General features: G+C 32.7%; 4 protein-coding genes and 1 pseudogene across 5 annotated transcripts, besides 5 other annotated features; 3 read left to right on the top strand and 2 right to left on the bottom strand.

The window, feature by feature from the left end:
• Positions 1–742: 742 nt before the first annotated feature.
• On the top strand, positions 743–2,823 carry TVAGG3_0817330 (uncharacterized protein; the record flags this gene model as incomplete). The annotated part of the gene is made up of 1 exon (XM_001297323.1): positions 1,050–2,633. The coding sequence occupies one exon, from the start codon at positions 1,050–1,052 to the stop codon at positions 2,631–2,633; it is 1,584 nt and encodes a 527-aa protein (XP_001297324.1).
• A 1,387-nt stretch (positions 2,824–4,210) lies between these two features.
• Positions 4,211–5,767, top strand: TVAGG3_0817340 (uncharacterized protein; the record flags this gene model as incomplete). Its single annotated transcript, XM_001293068.2, has 1 exon — positions 4,915–5,259. A coding segment is annotated over one exon (345 nt), but the record flags the coding sequence as incomplete, so codon positions are not given.
• An 83-nt stretch (positions 5,768–5,850) lies between these two features.
• Positions 5,851–11,535: a mobile genetic element.
• Positions 11,536–12,475: a mobile genetic element.
• Positions 12,476–12,521: a mobile genetic element.
• Positions 12,522–13,160: 639 nt separating this feature from the next.
• Positions 13,161–13,202: a mobile genetic element.
• Positions 13,203–18,912: part of a mobile genetic element that runs on past the window's edge.
• TVAGG3_0817400 (uncharacterized protein) lies at positions 15,393–15,620 on the top strand (the record flags this gene model as incomplete). The annotated part of the gene is made up of 1 exon (XM_051247870.1): positions 15,393–15,620. The coding sequence occupies one exon, from the start codon at positions 15,393–15,395 to the stop codon at positions 15,618–15,620; it is 228 nt and encodes a 75-aa protein (XP_051083345.1).
• Positions 15,625–16,593, bottom strand: TVAGG3_0817410 (organellar and viral DNA polymerase type B; the record flags this gene model as incomplete). The annotated part of the gene is made up of 1 exon (XM_051247871.1): positions 15,625–16,593. One exon carries the CDS (start codon positions 16,591–16,593, stop codon positions 15,625–15,627), a length of 969 nt encoding a protein of 322 aa, XP_051083346.1.
• Positions 17,369–18,314, bottom strand: TVAGG3_0817420 (annotated as a pseudogene). Its single transcript has one exon. A coding segment is annotated over exon 1 (946 nt).

Below are 18,912 nucleotides of genomic sequence, written 5' to 3' on the forward strand. Positions count from 1 at the left end.
AAAAAATTTTATAAAAAAATGCTCATATGATAATAAAAATAGATTTTTACTAGTAAAGTAGGTGAGATAACTCATGAAAATCTCGTAAGTCTGTAGGAGAACATGAGACAAAGATTTTGGAAGAAGTTCGTGGGGGAACTTTAAGGTAATTAAGGATATTTATTTTGCGATAACCTAAATCGAGCTTTGAATCAAAGGGGAATAGACCTTGCCTTTGAGTAGAAATGTTGTGTTGCATTTTCCAGAAGAGCAAATCAATCTGTCTTCATAGATTTAGAGCTCGGGAGCTCCATTTGGAAATAAATTGAGATAAAATTTTGAATAGTTGTAATTTAGATAAAATGTAATTATTATAATCATATGAGTATTTTTTATAAAATTATTTTAGATAATTCAAAACGTGACACAGATATTTTTTCGACACCTGCATTGAAAAAGAACTAAAATATCAGATTGTGACTTTTTGACTTTTTTTGAGCTCCGCTTCGCTCCGCTCAAAAAGTCAAAAAGTCACACGGATATTTTTAATATTGTTTATATTACTAGCATTGGTTTAACTAGTCTTGAACGATCAAATCCTCCGATCAGGTGTCAAAATTATATGTTAATTACATATTTCAAATAAAAAGTATTGCGATTGTAAAAAAATTGCCAATTAAAAATTATTTATTTCAAAGGCAAATGCAAGGGGAAGCCTTACATGCAGATGATTGATATTTTGAAAATAATTTTGGGAATTCATGTTTAATGTAATTTTATTCCTTTGTTTTGTGAACTATTGGAGTAATAAATCTCTGAAAGCATACTCCATAGTAAAAACTAGTTAGAACTTATTAAATATATTTTTATAAATATATGTCGCTGCTTATGACTACTAGGAGTGGGGCTACTTCTTTGTCGATAATTAACACTGTGTGGTTTTAACTGCTGGCCTATGTTTAAGGTGGCTGATTCTGGTTGCTTTACGATGATAATCTGGTCAAGTTTGGCAAGAGATATTATATGATGAAGTAACGTATAAATAAATTTTTGTCAAAAATTTTGAAAATATGAATGAAAATGAAACTATACCTTTTCCATATAATCCTCAGGACATAAGGTTTAAACAGACGTCAAGCAAGATATTTGCCAAGGAAGGCGTCAAAAGGCCAATAGATCCTTATGCTTGGATTACAAGTGGCACTATTAAAGAAATAGAAAAGGGGTTACCTCTTTTGCATGAGACTCAATATGCACAATCAGTCGTAGAAGTACAAAAACAAAGTGATAATTCAATTACAAAGACAAAAGATTTATTAAAAGCAATTTTAGATGATAATACTGATGAAGAGCTAAGTTTACAAGAAATGAAACAGCAAGCAGAAGAAGAAAGACGACAAAAATTACTTAAACAGCAGGAAATTGAAGAAAGAAAGAGAAGAAATTCTTCATGTTTTCTTCATAACAAAGATTCCGGGGATATTATCTCAAACATAGGAACACTTAATTTCAAAACAATTAAAAAACCTCTTCAATTGCCAGAAGGAGAAAATCCTTTTCCTGAAGCCACACATATGAAATCATTCAGACCTAAAATGGATTCTACAATACCAATCATCAAGCAAGAGATTAAAAAGTCATTCAAATACGGATTTGAACCATTTGAAGGTATCGAAACCGATGAAGATTTCCCAATTGATGGTTTAATGAAGCCAGATTCAGTTCCTCCACCAGCAGAAACGCCAGTAACAGGTATAGATGATGCAGATGAACTTGATAAAGAAACTCCTTCCCTTTTAATTGATCCATACAAGCAAGAAATTTTCTGGAGTAAAACTAAGGCTCCTTTCACTCGGGAAGAAGTTAATCTTCTTTATACTATGCGAAATCAAAGTGATTTAATGGCAGATCGGCTTGAAAAACGCTTTGATCGTCAAAATCAAAAAAGAATCGCGTCAATTAGGACAACTTTCCAAAGTAGAAAAGCTTTTATGAAACGACTTGATTTAATACACCAAGATATTGATCGTATTACTAATATTGGCCCTGGAAAAGGTCTTGCTCATGTTCCTCAATCTCCTTGGGTCGAAGCTTCTCAACTTGCGATGGATGACAATACTTCCCTTCCATACAGAAAGAAACAGTGGCAGAATTTTGTGGATTTCATAGCCCAGCACGGATATATTTCTAATGATTCACAACAAAGGGCAGCAATGAACTTAAGGCATTTCTTAATGTCCGGAGATGCTGTTGATGAGAAAATGTTCTGGAATTTCATGGACCAATTATCATTTGACGATTTTACTGTTACTTCAACGATGCTGATAGTAGAATACCTTAGAAGAGACTTTGGAGTAACGATGAGTGACGTTGTTTCTTATTTACAAGAGAAAAAAGTTTCGACATATTTTTATGACGAAGCTTGTCAAATGTACGATAGCGTTTCGACTGTTAAAAAGCAGAAGAAGAGAATAATGGTCGATCCTGAGCATTGTGACGCTCAAACGCTCGCTCAACTCGGAATTTGGGAGAAAACTAACAGAATTAAGTTCCCACACCTCAAAGATTCTGAAGAATACAAGAAAATTGTTGGTGAGAAAAGTAAACCAAAGAAGAAAACCAAAAGAAGAGTGTCAATTGATGATCGTTATTAATAAAAAATTTTTGTTTGTATTGCTTTATTAATTAAAACGTTTTTGTTTCAATTGTTTTGCACTCTAAATTATATTGTTAATAAAGAAAATATAATTTCGATTCTAAAATATGGGCTTTGACAATATTCTATCAAAAAACAACGTGTACGCTTAAATTACAAACAATCTGCTCATTTATTTCACATTTAACCTACTTCAAAATTTCAAAAAAAATTGAAAATTACTAAAAATGAAATAAAAAATATATATTTATTAGTATGATAAAATTGACAATGAAATATATTTTTGATAAACGAAAGACAATTAAAGTAGGGTTGTTAGATTCCCGACGATAGGTGTCTTGGAAGATTTGCCTGGTGTCATCATAGTGTCTTTAAATCAAAAATTTTATTTTGGAGTTAGTTTTATTGATTTTTCAATAAAAAACATTTCTAAAACAAGAAAATAAAACGATAAAATATTTATATTTTATATAAGGATCTTATATATTTAAAATAAATATCATTTTATTTTTTCATTGGTGTCTGTCAAACCATAATACACTATTCAAAAATTCAATGTGTCTTGCGGTTTCAAAAGACACCTTCAAATTGAACGATAGCACAGACACTATTGAATTTTACCCATTTTATTTAGTTTTTACCCTTTTTATTTTTAAGAATTAATGACTGAAACACAAGATGAATATGAATCCAAATTTGAGGGATGGATTGATTGCAAACTTCCTCCCAAAAATATCCCTCGAAAAGTACCTCCCTTACCAAAATTCGAGGATACTAAATTCTCAACTAATAATAAATGTCGAGTATGTTTCAATATTGCTTATCTTCCAGATACAAGCGAAAAATCGAAAGAACGAAAAAGACTTTATTGTTATTGTTTAGCGATACATTACAATTTACTAACAAAAACATATATGCGCTGCATTTATCATCGAAAACCATCAGAATTTGATGAAGATCATCAGCATATATATCAAATACAATGTGAAAATAATCCATATACGAGAAGAGATTTAATAAAACAAGATAGAAAATTACTTTATGTTGTAAAATTTGTTGTGGATACCAACATGTCAATCAATATGGCCGCTTCAGGTGTACTAGAAGATTTCGCCCGACATGTCTACTCCACCTTCAAGGGAGTAATCAATTTTCAACTCAAGATCCCATATATAAGAGACGAGATAAGGGATGGAATCATTACATTAGCCGACTTGGTAGCTCCAAAAATACACGTTGAGCTTGACAAGATGGGCTACTATTCGATAACAATTGATGCGGCATCACACGGAAGCCGGCATGGCTTTTTTGTGATGGCTAGCAATCCAGCAAAAATGAAGAACCATATCTTCATTGATACTATGATCGCTGATGGTTGGAATGCCAGGGATTACAATAATTTCTTTGAATGTTTTACCTTCCCAAAGGATTTCCTTTCTGCAATTGTTGCCGATGGATGCCCCGCCCAAGTTAAAGGGCTGTGCCACTGGAGGAGATGCGGAGCACTATATCCGGGTCTTCAAACCGTTTATATCCGATGTGTTGCGCATCTCCTCAACTTAGTGGTGAAGCATACGGCAGACAATTGTGCAGCTTTCGCAATGCAAATTAATTATTGCAAAGCGATAAGCAAGGAGTTATCGAAGCCGGACACGAGAAGGGCATTGAATATGAGGATTATTCATGTTCCGGATCATCGCTGGATGTTTTTCTGGGATCTTCTGAAGTGGATAAAAGAAAAACACCCTAAAATTTATGAATTGTTCAATATGGATGATCCACCGGAATCTGTTCAGATCTTAAGGGATATGGGAATTGATTTCAAGGATGGACTTCCACAATGGTTGTTAAATTTCGAAGAGATTCTTTTACCAATCAAGAAACTCTTGAATTATGCAGAGAGTGACGTTGGCTGCTTCTGCTACATCTATCCAATGTTTCAATCGACGATTGAGCAGTTGACCGGAATTGCAAATCGTCCTGAATTATCAAGTTCGTCAAAGCGCATTGCAGATGCATTAATCGCCAACATGAATGAAGTTTTTGACAAACAGGGCAACTACGCTTTGATGAAATTTGCCTTTGGTCTAACTCCATGGGGCCGGTCAGTCATCCGCGCAGAATTGAACATGCATACTGAGTACAAGCCAGACGTTTCACTCTTCTTCCAAGAACCAATACCTATCAATGCTGAACTTGAAATCCCTCCAAGGAGCTACACCCCTGATCATTTGGATGAAGTGGCAGAGGATCAATTGGACAGAAATCTAGATATAGAAGAGCCCGAGATTGAGAACGAAGCAATTGAAGGTGATGGCCAAGTAGATGCAGAAGACATTGCTCAGGATGAAGAAGTTGAAGAGAATGAACCAAGGAGGAGACTAGGCAGGAACCTTGGTGAATGGGCGTCTCTGTCAATGCAAGAAGTGGAAGAGTACAGCTTCAACGATTTTATGATCGAGATGCTTTCGAGACGTGCAGAAGCAGAAGCGAGGTTCTACAAGAGAAGTTCGGCCAAGAGCATAGCTAATGAGTACAAGAAAGCTCTTTCCAACTTTATACATATGAATGAGAGTGAAATCAGGAACAACACCGACCTCACCTGCTTGGATCAAAGGTTTTGAGTAGCATGTGATGCAAATTTCAAGGCATTGAAAGAGATTTCCTTAAAATTCATGTCTATTGCTGCAACCGAAGCTGATGTGGAAAGAATGATTTCAATTGTGCGGAACCTGCGTAATAGGTTTAATCAAAACGCACGTGAAGATCTAATAAAGTGTAGAATCCTATTGAAGCTTTTCATGACAAATGAAATCCTGAAAAAGATATTTCCAGATCTGACTGATCTTTAACTTGCCGTAGCCTCTTGCTGCCGTAGCTCCTTGATGCTGCTTGACCTGCCGTAGCTCCTTGATGCCGCTTGACCTGCCGTAGCCTCTTGCTGCCGTAGTTCGTTGCTGCCATAGCTCCTTGCTGCTGCTTGATCGTAGATGTTGCCCTTGAATGCTGCCGCTTGATTGTAGATGTTGCCCTTGAATGCTGCCGCTTGACCGTAGATGTTGGCTGTGAATGTTATCGCTTCAACCGCTAGCTCCTAACTGCCTCCAAACAGCCGTTTTGCTATGACCTCAATCACTTTTATTTATTATTTTAAATATTATTTAATTTTATTATTTGAATAGGCCAACTTATATTTGAGAAGCTCAATTTGAGAGGGTAAAAAATGGGGTTGGCGTCCTAAGGCGTCCTAGTGTAAATTTCTCAAAATTGTGATATTTACATCACATTTTTGAGAGGTTTATGGGCGTCCTAAGGGAAAATTGAATAGCTAGGGCGTCCCGAATTTTCATTCTAAGATTTAAATATATTATATACTTAAGTATAATACAAGCAATATAAAAATTAAATTTTTATTATGTTAACTTATAAGAAATTTTTTTGAATTATTGTTGATTTATTGTAATCTTTCCAGGCTATACTTTTGAAATCAACTTTACCTGTCATACGCATTAATGTAGTAGATGTCCAGGTGTAGCTATTATATCCCAGCAACATTGGTATTTTATCATTGTAAGATATCAAAATGAAGCGTTTTTTCAGATATAATTTTTCGTAAATTTTTCAAAAATAAGATGGTAAAAAAGCCTCGACTTGCTCGAAAAATAACAATTTTTTACTTGTAAAAATAACCCTTTTACAGCATGAGCAGCTATTCAATCACTATTTCTTTTTCTAAAAGTATATTTTTCAAAAAAAAATTAAGATCAAATTCGACAATTTCTTGATGAAAGCAAAAATATTACACATACTTCTAGATGCATGGGATAAAATATGCAATTATTCAATCAATTCGCATGATTTGAAAAAAAAATCTAAATTTGATAAAAATGTAGAAATTTTTTATTTTTAACTTGAGATTCGATTTTTTTGATCCAATTTGTGAATTTTTTTTGATCGGAATTTCAATTAATTTGTTGATCAAAAATGACCTCACAATGTTTAATCATAAATGAAGTCATCTTCATGGGTATTTAGAAATTCCAAGAGAAATTGCTTATTTCTCGCAGATGTAATATCTGAGAAAATCGAATTTAAATATTCATAGAAACTCAAATCATTCTCCGGTTCGAATAATTCATCTGTTGCTTTTTCTGTTTTTTCTATGAATTTTAATAATTTGATTAATAAATCTTCATCAGGAAGAATTATTGCTGCATTTGTGATAAAATTCCATATTGAGGTAATATGGCAATAATTACATTTATAAAATGTAATTTTATCCAAAATTTTTTGGCAAATTCGCATAATAGCATTAATATTTGAAGCTGAGATTAAACCTGTGATTACTTCTGTAACTTTTGGAAAATCATCGCAATTTAATATCTCTTTATATTGAATTGAGAAATAAAAAAAATCAAATGGATTCATTTCTTCAATTTCAAGGAGATTGTAAAAATTGATAGAAGTGTTATTGCAACAAATTGTATTTGCAGCAAAAAAATATCATTTGCTCGATTCCATTTTTGGAATAAATTTGCTGGAACAATGTTAAATTAAAACAGTTGCTTAATTTTTCTTCATTGTTTTCATAAAAAAGTAACAAGTTTGCAACTGAAATTTCAAAATTTTGATAATTGCCAGTTATTTCAGTAAATATATATATTTGCTTTTCTTCATCTAAAAATGGCAAATATTGATTTGCAATATTAACTAAAGTTTGGGATAAATTGTTCCAGTTTGATTTTACAATTTGTGAGCACATTATGTAATATGTAAATTTATCCGCTTTGTAGGAATTTAAAATTGTTTGTTGTTCTGTTTCAGTTAAATTACTGAATTTTTCAAGATTAATATTATGATAAAAAATATAATCCTTGAAACATTCTGATATCTTTTCAATGTTTAAAACGGATGCTAAAAAATGTAAAAGAACTTCATCAGTCACTGTGATTTTTTTGAAAAATTTATCCCAATTCAAGCATCCAATTGATCTTTCTGTCATTGTACTTATGCATTGATAAAGTTGATTTAATGAATCCGAAGAATAATCATTATGCTTGACTAGTTGAGTTAGTTGATACAGACTGTCGTCAGCCATTTTAAAAAAATAAATAAAATTGTATAGTAAATTATATTTGTGAAATTTGTGACGCTACATTCAATCTAAGACAAATATCTCAAAGAATTCCTCATTTAAGTATTACTTTTCATTGTTTTTTAAAAAATATCTTTGCTTATTTGTTCACTTTTTTGACATTTATTATATGCTTTTTATCATATTTCCGATGATATGAATATATATTCTATATAAGAATGACGCTACATTCAATCTAAGACCAATATCTCAAAGAATTCCTCATTTAAGTATTACTTTTCATTTTTATTCAATTTTCGAACGGTTTTCGTAAATTTTGCATCATTTCATTTTTTAATGGGAAAATCATCTATATTTAATCAAAAAAGAGCAAACTTTACAGACGAAAATAAAATATTTATCAGGGAACAATCTGATAAATACCAAAATCAACATCGAGAGATGAAAAAACGAATATAATCAAACAAGTTCTTCAATATTTTAATATTAAATACGCCGAAAATGAATCTAAAGCTGTCAGAAGATATTTTAGTTATATTGCAGTTAAAAATATTCCCGCAGTTACTGGAAAATATCCTGATACAATTGTTTGCAAAGATATGCTTTATTCGCATGATCATACAATATTATTAATTCAAATAATATTGAACGTTACTACCGTTGCATCGATCATTCTTGTCAAGCACGTTATTTAGTTAAAATTGAGAACAGTTCAGTTTCCGAAGATTTACAAAAGGAACATATACCCGAATGCAGACAATTTAAAAAGTTACAAAATGAAAAAAATGATCTTCATAAATCAATGACTCTGACAGAAATATACAATAAGGCAATGGCAAAATTTTCTGAAGACAACGGCACTTTTCAGCAGATTAAAAAATTTATGACAGAACTTGCTGTTGGTACTGATGAAAACCCATTAATTAAAGATTCATTGGTCAGGGAAGTTTATAATAAGTCCAGAAAATTTTCTGTTGGAGAAAAAATTACAGACGATGAAATTGCTAATTTTTGTTTAATAAATGGCGAGCAGTTTTTCATTGGCCATGATTTTCAAGCAAATTGTGAGACGATGTTTTTTGGTTTTGAGAAGGCAATTCAATTTGCAAAAGAAGCCACAGATTTATTTTGCGATGGAACTTTTAAAATTACACCAAAACATTTTCAAAAAGGACAGATGCTAACAATTATGATTTGTGAACCTTCAACAAATCAATATCTACCACTTTTATTTATATTCATGAAAAACCGCACATTTGAATCTTATAAGAAGGCATTTGAATCTCGTAAACGAAAAAGGGGATTTGACGGAGTCAAATCCCCGCTCACAAAAAGTGGACTTTACATGTCAAATTTTATATGCATGTAAGGTCCACTTTTATGAGTTTTAGGAAGGAATTGGAGGCCATGAGTTACTGACATTTCATCAGTATCTCATAGCCTCCAATTCCTTCGCAAAATGGGAGAAACTTTGTCCGAATAGTTTAACATTCGGACAAAGTTTCCCCCATTTTAAGAAGGAATTGGAGGGTAAGAGATATACCATATGAATGTATATCTCTTACCATCCAATTCCTTCTAGAAAGTGTCCAAACTTTGGGTTAATTGCAAACTATTAACCCAAAGTTTGGACACTTTCAAGTGGAGATGGAAGGCTTTGGGGTATATATTAATACAATATACCTCAAAGCCTTCCATCTCCACTACAAATGGGAGAAACTTTGTCCGAATAGTTTAACATTCGGACAAAGTTTCTCCCATATTTCAATGTAATTGCTACCTGTGAGGTACTGATTTGAAGTCAGTGCTTCACAGGTAGCAATATTCACAAAATTTAAAAACATTTTATCAGTTCGTTAGATAACCAGAGCCTCCTAGGTACTGAACCAGAATCAGTGCCTAGGGGACTCTAGTTATCTATATAAATCTGAGAAACTTTGAGGAAATTGTTCGACATTTCCTCAAAGTTTCTCAGTAATTTAGTGAGGAATGTTCGTTATCGTGTAAATATTTATAATATATACATGATAACAAACATTCCCCGCTAAAAGATGTAAAATCTTATAAGAAATAATTCCAAAAGAATAACAAATTTTATATGAAACTGAACCTTATGATGTAGTGATTCAAGATCACCGCTTCATAAGATTCAGTTTCAATCTCAAGTATCTCAAAAGTAAGGCTCTATTTTTTGCCATGTAAAGTGTCACTTTTTTATCAACCCGTTTTTATCGTTTTTGTTTACAACATGAATATATTTTTACTGTCAAGGGTATTCAATTTTCAAAGCTAATTCAAATTCATTGTGATTTTGAAAAGGGAATGATAGAGGCACTTCAACAAATTTTCCCTAAAGTCCGTATAATTGGATGCCTATTTCATTTCAAACAAGCTTTGCACAGGAAACTTGTAGCACTTTATACAAAAAATTTCAATACTTTACAAAATTCTTTATTTAAGCTATATTCTATTACTCCATTCATGTCTCATGAAGAATTTGTACTTACAATGCATATAATTAATCAAAATAAAGTTGATTCGATCAAAGATTATATTGATTATTTCAACAAAGTTTGGTTGCCGCACTACAATTTAATATCTCAATATAATAATGCAACTGCAATATTCACTAATGATTGCCTCGAGAGTATGCATTCAGAATTTTCTTCGTTAAAACATCCAAACATTTATGAAGCTATTAAGAAGATATCTCAAATCCAATTAGATAAATATAACGCCATCAAAAATAACCAGAAGATCGAGCGCCATATAAAAACCGTTATCACTGATAGCTACAAAAATTATATTCTTGACTGCTTTCAAAAAGAACTTGAGAAAACAATTTTTTCTATCAAACAATACAACGTAAGTGATCTTTCTTTGGCTCAGAACGAGATTTCTCCATATGGTTCCATAGAATCGAGTTCATTGTTCGAAAATATTCCAGTTCATGATGCAGATATACTCAAATCGATCAATCTAACAGATAAAGATACAATGATCACTAAGTTTATTAATGAAAAAAGAGAAAAAATTATGGCATTATTTAATGAAACATTAAATCATCCAGATTTTAATTCATCCACTCCAATTCAAACTAATTTTGAGCAAGCCGATACAAATCAAGGTTCAGATGCTCCAATTCGCTCCGAAAATTCAAATATTGCAGACTCTACAGATTTAGAACCAGAAAATCAAAACCATCCTTCTACAAATCAAATGTCTAGTAATCTAGAACATAAGCTGGACCTTCTTGATCATATTGAAAAACAATTATCGAAAATGCGCTCGTTATTGGGAATTCTTCCTACTACAAATGCTATTGTTGGGCCGTCAAAACAAGTTTCAGTTAATAGCAAGCAAAATTCTGAAAAAATAAGAAAAAATCCTCCATAACAACAAAATCAAACAATAAAAAACAAAATTCATCCGACAATCCTCCTAAACGTAAAGCTCCTATTTCGGAAAGGATTCTCAGCGATAATAACTTATATTTTCAAGTTCATCGAAAGAGATCGAAAAGCAAACGTTCCACATCTACAGAGAAAAAGAATTGATATATGAAGTCTAATTCCTTTTATAACTACTATATTTTTATTCTTATGACTAAAAAATAATATATTATTTAACAATTTTCATTTTTTTCTTTTAACAATTTCGTTTTATTTCCATTTATTGTTAAATGATTTTTAGCATACACCTTTCTTTGTTCATCTTCTAAATACAATTTATTTTTTCTTAGATATAATTCTATTCATTCAATTCGATCGTCATTTTTCAGTACATGATCGTAATTTTCAATTATGAGTGTGGGACAAACTATCCAGTGTCACTTTTTTATTAACCTTATTTTAAAAAATTAATAAAATAATAATAAAAAATTATTTGAATCTTTTACATTAATTGTTTCTTTTTTAAAAGTACCTTTAAAGTACAATAAACAAGATTTGAATCTATTGATCCTTGTTGCAAACTTGAATATATTGCTTCAAGCATTTTCAAACATTCGACTAACTTTGAGTGTACATATATAATTGTTATACTGAGTACTTTCTATCTGTGTTACTTATTTGAGTCTAAGAGCCATTTGTCAGATTTTCCCGAAATGCAAGGTTAAGATTTTAGCAGCGACTAACTTTGAGTGTACATATATAATTGTTATACTGAGTACTTTCTATCTGTGTTACTTATTTGAGTCTAAGAGCCATTTGTCAGATTTTCCCGAAATGCAAGGTTAAGATTTTAGCAGCGACTAACTTTGAGTGTACATATATAATTGTTATACTGAGTACTTTCTATCTGTGTTACTTATTTGAGTCTAAGAGCCATTTGTCAGATTTTCCCGAAATGCAAGGTTAAGATTTTAGCAGCGACTAACTTTGAGTGTACATATATAATTGTTATACTGAGTACTTTCTATCTGTGTTACTTATTTGAGTCTAAGAGCCATTTGTCAGATTTTCCCGAAATGCAAGGTTAAGATTTTAGCAGCGACTAACTTTGAGTGTACATATATAATTGTTATACTGAGTACTTTCTATCTGTGTTACTTATTTGAGTCTAAGAGTCATTTCTACCATAGAACTAGATATTGTCTCTCATTAAATATATATAACTGTAAACTGCTTAATTCATTTATCTATTTAGATAAAATTATATTTATATAAGATTTCATGTTATTATTTCATCTTTATTATTTTTTTTATTCCTTTGAAAAGTGACACTGGATAGTTTGTCCCTTTCTCTTCAATTATTGATCGCGATTTTACTTCAGAATTTGTTCGCAATATTAGTAGTATATGTTGAAGGGTTGTGTGACTTTTTTTGTAAACGTAAGAATTCATACAATATTGAACGATTTTGTATCATTTTTTTTAACATATGAAGTAAAAAATGTATGATTCTTACGGTTTTTATTCTTACGTTTTTGAATAAATCAAGATTTAAAAAATTTTCAAAATTGTAAGACATTTACACTCAGCCCATACATAATGAAATAAAAAAAAATAAACTTTAAAAATTCATGTCTTACATTTATGAAAATTTATTTTTATTTTGTATGAAACCGATTTTAAAAATTTATGAATAATTTATAAAAAGTTTTTATTCCTACAATTCCTATATTACCATTAATAAAAAGAATATATTTTATAAAATTTTTCGAACATGTTAAAATTTATCTGCATTTCGAAAAATTTTATTATAAATGATAATATAATTTATTAAATTAATATATAACTTATGAATTTTTACTTTTTGTATGAAATAAAATTTAGTATTAATAAAGTTATAAAATAAATTGGTGCATGTTAGATGTAAAAGTACAGTACAGTATACATTGTGCGTCGCCTGTAGCCTACAGCTACAGGCACCGACACAATGAAAAAAGTGACAGAAAACTGACACCATACGGGCGCGCATATGTACGCATATATGTGTAAAAATAAACGTTCATATGTAAACTAACCTTTATTCACTAGCAGGGGCTGATAAATCATAATCGTCGAGAAGTACGATAGGTGGTCCCACAGGTTTAATCTGTATGGAGAGGCAAACGTGACGTAAGAAGCATAACACTGGTTTCTCAGTATATTTAATAGACTCTGCTGTTGGCTTAACTGTAAGCTTATATGTAATAGGTGAATTAGATAACTGACCCTGTTGGAATGTATAATCAGTTTCGCAAGGGAATCCACATAGGTAATGACCTAAGTCATTTGACTCGATTCCAAATTGAGGGACTGATGTGGTTGTGATAGACCTCATGACATCATAGTTGAAGCCAACAGTATCGTTATTATTGTTAGTGGCATTTGCCTGCATCTCATAGAAGATTGGATCATTAGATGCTTGAGCCTCAGCGGGTATGTTACCATATGCTCCACAGTTCAATTGAATTTGTTCAAACAATGGATTTTCATAGGTAGTGTTATAATTAGGTGTTTTCTTAAATAGTGTATAAATGGTGTTCACATATAATGGAGTAAATGCTGCCGTGAATGTACAAGGAGTTCCTTCACCTTTAGCCATTGAACCATCCATAGTAATGCAGTCAATTCTTTTGATTGGGAAGTTTAGAGTCTTTGCCGAATATCTTGTCACCAAATCACTATAGATGTTAGGGTCCAAAGAGAATGAGTTACAGTATGTAATCATTTCAAAGAAGTTTGCATTCTTCTTAGTGAACTTAATAAACTTGGTACCAAATGATATCGTACTCTTATCGGCATTCCAAGTTACAGTATCAATAACTTTGATACCTTCATAGATAGGAGTGAAGTGATTAGTGATTGGAATATAGCTTGTAACATTGGCTTGCATGTTCGGTAATGGTAGAATATCCTGATAACTTAATGGTGTCCAAACCATACCAGCAATACTGAACTTAACCTTAAGTTGTAAGTTACCAGCAAACGCTGGAAGGAATCTAATGTTATTAAGTATTAGGAATCTTCTTAGGTCAATCTTGATTGGTATGTGGAACTTTAATGTAGTTGCACCACTAATTGGTTTATTGAACTCAATAATCTGTCCAGAACGAACTGTATCACATCTATTGAAAACATCTTTATGTCTAGCCTTACTAAATACATCAACTTTCTTAATAGCTTCTGTTGTAGATGCAGTAGAAGTAATGTAACCTTCTTCTCTAGCATTATCTTGTGTATAAACACTTTTACCATTAGCGATTAATTGATATGATTCAACAGCATAGAATGAATCAATGTATCCCAACCAAATTGCTGGAAGATGTGCACATGATTTGCCACCAGCATATTTAGTATCAATTGCTTTAATTGCTGTAACATTTGATCCTGTAGGAGCTGTCTCAACAGCTCTTTCTTTATATACTTCACCATCATATTTAGGAACTTTTTCATCAGCTGGTTCAGTTTCTGTTGTAATTATGCACTCACCATCGACATAACCACTAATGAACGTATTATATAAGTCAATCATGTTCTCACCAGGTGGTGATATGTTAAATGTAATATAACCGTTATCAATAGTATTTGTCGGCATAGCTGGCACTTTTGTTGGGACATATCTATGGTTAGTATCTCCAATAGGAACTGCCCCATCAACTTGATCGAAATAATATCTTACTTGTCTGATGGAATCAGCAATACTGTATGTATTGAGGTTATCGTTCAACATCTTTCTCAGCTATAAAAAATTTACAATCTTCTTATTCTTGGGATTATTCGTCTTATTTGTGGCTGAGGTTTAGGAGGTTCTGGTTCAGGCTCTGGTTCATCATCGAAGTGTATTCTTTTCTCTTCCATTGATTGAACATATTCTTGATTCTCTTTAGTTTCCTTCTCACGTTCAATTGGGTCCATGTTTGGTTCATTAACTACACTGTTACGTTCTAATATCTTTGTCATCATCTCTAACAACATTTTATTAGTATATGCTTGTTCTTCTTCTTTCTTCTCATCAACTTTAGGAGCTTCTTGAACAACAGGAGCTGGGGCAGGAGCTGGTGAATTCAATGGTGCCTTTCTCTTTCTAACTTGAACTGAACCATTCTTCATATGACAAACATAATATAATGGATGTTGTATTCCTTTAGCTTCATTCAATATGATTGATTGCTTTTCACTTGGTGAAAGTTTTGACGTCATTTCTATCCTAATAAAATTTTTTACTCCTAACAAAATGACTGAGAATACTTTCGACAGAGAAGCACTCAAGAATGAACTTCGTGAAGAAATACTTAATGAACTCAAACCAAAAGAACAAACACAAGAAGAGAAACCAGCTAAACCAAAGCGTAAACTCACAGAGAAACAATTAGCTGCATTAGCAGCTGGACGCGCAAAGAATCCACGAATGATTGCAAAGAAATTGAGAGAAGAGGAAGAAGCTAAGAAAAATAATAAGTAAGTGTTTAGAACTTTAACTTACGTTCAAAAGATGACTTCGTTGAAATAGTGAAGTCCTTATTTTTGTTGAAGCATGGTTTCGAACCAATGCACAAGTCAAAGGTTATCTCATCACCTTCATAAAGAGATTTGTACAATTCCACGATGCTATATTTTTCCCCAACTTTCTCAGGGAAGAACAAACCTTTCTTCTCGTCATAATGTACTTGTATCGCATCTGGGAACATTTGGTTTGCAGTAAGTGCAATTACGTCCTGTGTGATTCCCTTCATTCGACAGTGGAAAGCAATTTCCTTGAGGTCATTGGTTAATTCGTCGAGGTAAGTCTTCTTTCCAACGAATATAGATCTTTGTGCCTTAGACATATGTCCTGCAGTAATCTCTGCAAAGTCTGAATGAAATTGACCCAGTGCTTTTCCAATGAGTTCTCTGTTATACCTTCTCTTGTATTCTTCTGCTAACTTATCTAAGTCCTTCTCATACAAGTGTAAACTATCTGTATCCTGATAGAACAACTTCAAGCCCAAATCTTCTGCTGTGAAGAATACTTCATTCATGATTCGTTTGGACATAGAAAGGATTGAAACACCTAATGGACAATAGTTAAAGTGACGAACGATAGGTTTAAATGACTTTACACATGAAAGTTCGGAATCGGGGATGAACTCTATTGTCTGTATGTCATTATAGTTCTTAATGATATAGTCAGTGAGCTTATTGTCCTTGATGAAACGAATCTTTTTGTCAATGGGCTTTAATATCGTCTTACCATAGATACTGTTCAAAAGAAGTTTGATGATCTCTTGTATCGGATTACCTTCCTTCTTATACTTAGCACGTAATTCGAAGAGCTTCTTAACTTCATTCCTTATTGTCATGTCCCTTTTTCCATCATAATAGTATCCATCAATGACTTTGCATGAGATCTCTTGGAACTTGATCAGATCTTGAAGCGTAATGTGGTCTACGAACATCTTGCAGCATGTATTGGAACTTCTGGCAACATGTAAGTCAGGGTTGATGTCAGGATTGACGACAATCAATGGGAATGCTGAGTTCTTACCGATCGACAAGATCTCGATCTGACAGTAAAATCCTGAGATGAACTTTTCCTTTGTTGGTTCAGCTTGGTCATCATCAAAGAGATGCTCCAACAAGTATTCACTGCTCTTCATCTCTTCTGTCATAACTTTTGGAATTCCTTCTAAACAGTAAAGTCTAGCAATTGCTGATGGATACAATGATACAGCATCGAAGTCAGTGATGAGTTCTCCTTCATTGTATTGCTTCTTGTTCTCAGCTAGCATGCATCTTCCTCCTTGAATACACTTGGAAATATATTCACGAGGTTTTCCTGCAAGATCAAAGAGATTACCGTTCTTCCAATATACTCTCTTCTCAAAGAGTTTGTTTGAGATAGAACTTATTGAAACATAATCATAAGCATCTATTTCAAACTCAGTCATGAGGTCATTGCGGAACTTAAGAAAGCCATCTCGTAAAATGCGTACATCTTGACCGCAATAGAATGACGAATAAACTTCCATGTCAAAGTGTTCATCATCAATCTTGCAATCTTCAATCTTCTCAATGTTCTCATTAAAAGCTTCAATATCTTTGACATGATTCATGGCATCATCGATGTTACCAACTTTAGTTGTATTAACTAACTCTTCCGTGTAGTAATTATATGGGAAAACTTCTTTTTCACCACTAGTGAGGTGAAACATTTCAGGGAATCTTTCCAACTTAGTTGAGATGATTGCATAAGAGTCTTTGAAGCAGAGAAGTTTTCCTTTGTACTTTCCTTGTATCTGCATCGTTTGTGAACCTTTGATGATTGGAGTTCCTGTAATCTCTTCTAACTGAGACATGAGAAAAGTGACATCGTACGATAAGTTGTGGAAATAAACTAAACTCTTATCTGGTAAAGCTTCGAGGAATTTTGACGCACAGTCACTTCCCCAAATTGATGTATAACCATCATCGTCATCTTCCATGAAACAAATGTTGTATGCTTTGTGAATGTTTCCATCAGTTGATGCTTCGAAGTCAGCAAAGAAAACATGTTCTCTTGGGAACTTCATGTCTTTCTTCGTCTCTGAACTCCAATCTTTCTTCATCCTTGCGCAATAACGCTCATTGTATGTGAGGTCAATCATTTCTTCAAGGTTCTCATTATACATCGTTGTGAAGTATGTGCAAAGTTCTCCTGTTCTAATTGGTTCGAAATAATTGTTAGCAAACAAGAGTTCAATGACTTTTGCAAGTGGTGTAACTAACTTTGAGTTAATTGCATACCTTGTTTCATATCTTCTGTTAACTAACATCTTCTTCTCTAAAGTCCAATCCTTGCACAACTTACAAACATCTTCATAGTTCTTGATGAACATTGAACTTATTGGAAGCTTTTCGTTCAACATGTAGTGGTCATACATTAATAAAAGTTCTACTGTCATCTTTGGTTCTTCATCTGGTTCATAAGTATATGAATGATTTGAATACTTCTCGTTGTATTTGATGACATGGAACCTTATTCCTGTTTCTTTGGCAATAACCTTAATCTTTGACATTGGAAAATCTTTGACACGAATGATTTCCCTCATATGATTAATTGTTGCTTCGTCAACACCAGCTTGAATACAAGCGTAGATGAAACATGAATCTTTCATCATCTTCTTTGCTGTCTCTGCATTAAGTTCGTTGAAGATCTGATACCTCTCTAAGTTAATAGGTAATTTGCATGTCCATGTCCAAAGCTGACCATTACGTGACCTGTTTCTCTTCTTTGAATGGTTTTGTTTGATGATCTTGAGTGCGATCTTTTCTTGACCTGCTGCTCTCATCGTATCTAACATAACTTGTTCTTCAGCTGTGAGTTTATATGGTGTGTACGTTCCTTTTCTCAAAGCAGAAGCATCAACATCTGAATAAGCTGTATAGTCAAAGATCTCGATCTTCCTTAACGAAGGAATACTACAAAGGAAGAAGTCATAGTTTGATTCAAGGACTTTAGATGCTAATTCTTGTACTTCTGCTATTGGAGCTTCATTAAGTAACTGATGAACTAATGATCCCATTGTATTGATGTTCAAATGACGCAAAATGTTTCTCTTCTCATCAAAGTCGTAATAGAATGTCCACTTCTGTTTGAAAAGGTCTATCTGTCCAATGAACTTTGCCATAACTCTTGGAAACATCTTGTTGAAGTAATCTTTTCCTCTTGGACTGTATTGGTCAATGTTAAACATAATGAATCTTTCTCCTGCTTTAGTTATTGGGTCTAACCATTT

This window comes from Trichomonas vaginalis, chromosome VI (assembly GCF_026262505.1).
Source record: "Trichomonas vaginalis G3 chromosome VI, whole genome shotgun sequence".
NCBI classification, from domain to species: domain Eukaryota; phylum Parabasalia; order Trichomonadida; family Trichomonadidae; genus Trichomonas; species Trichomonas vaginalis.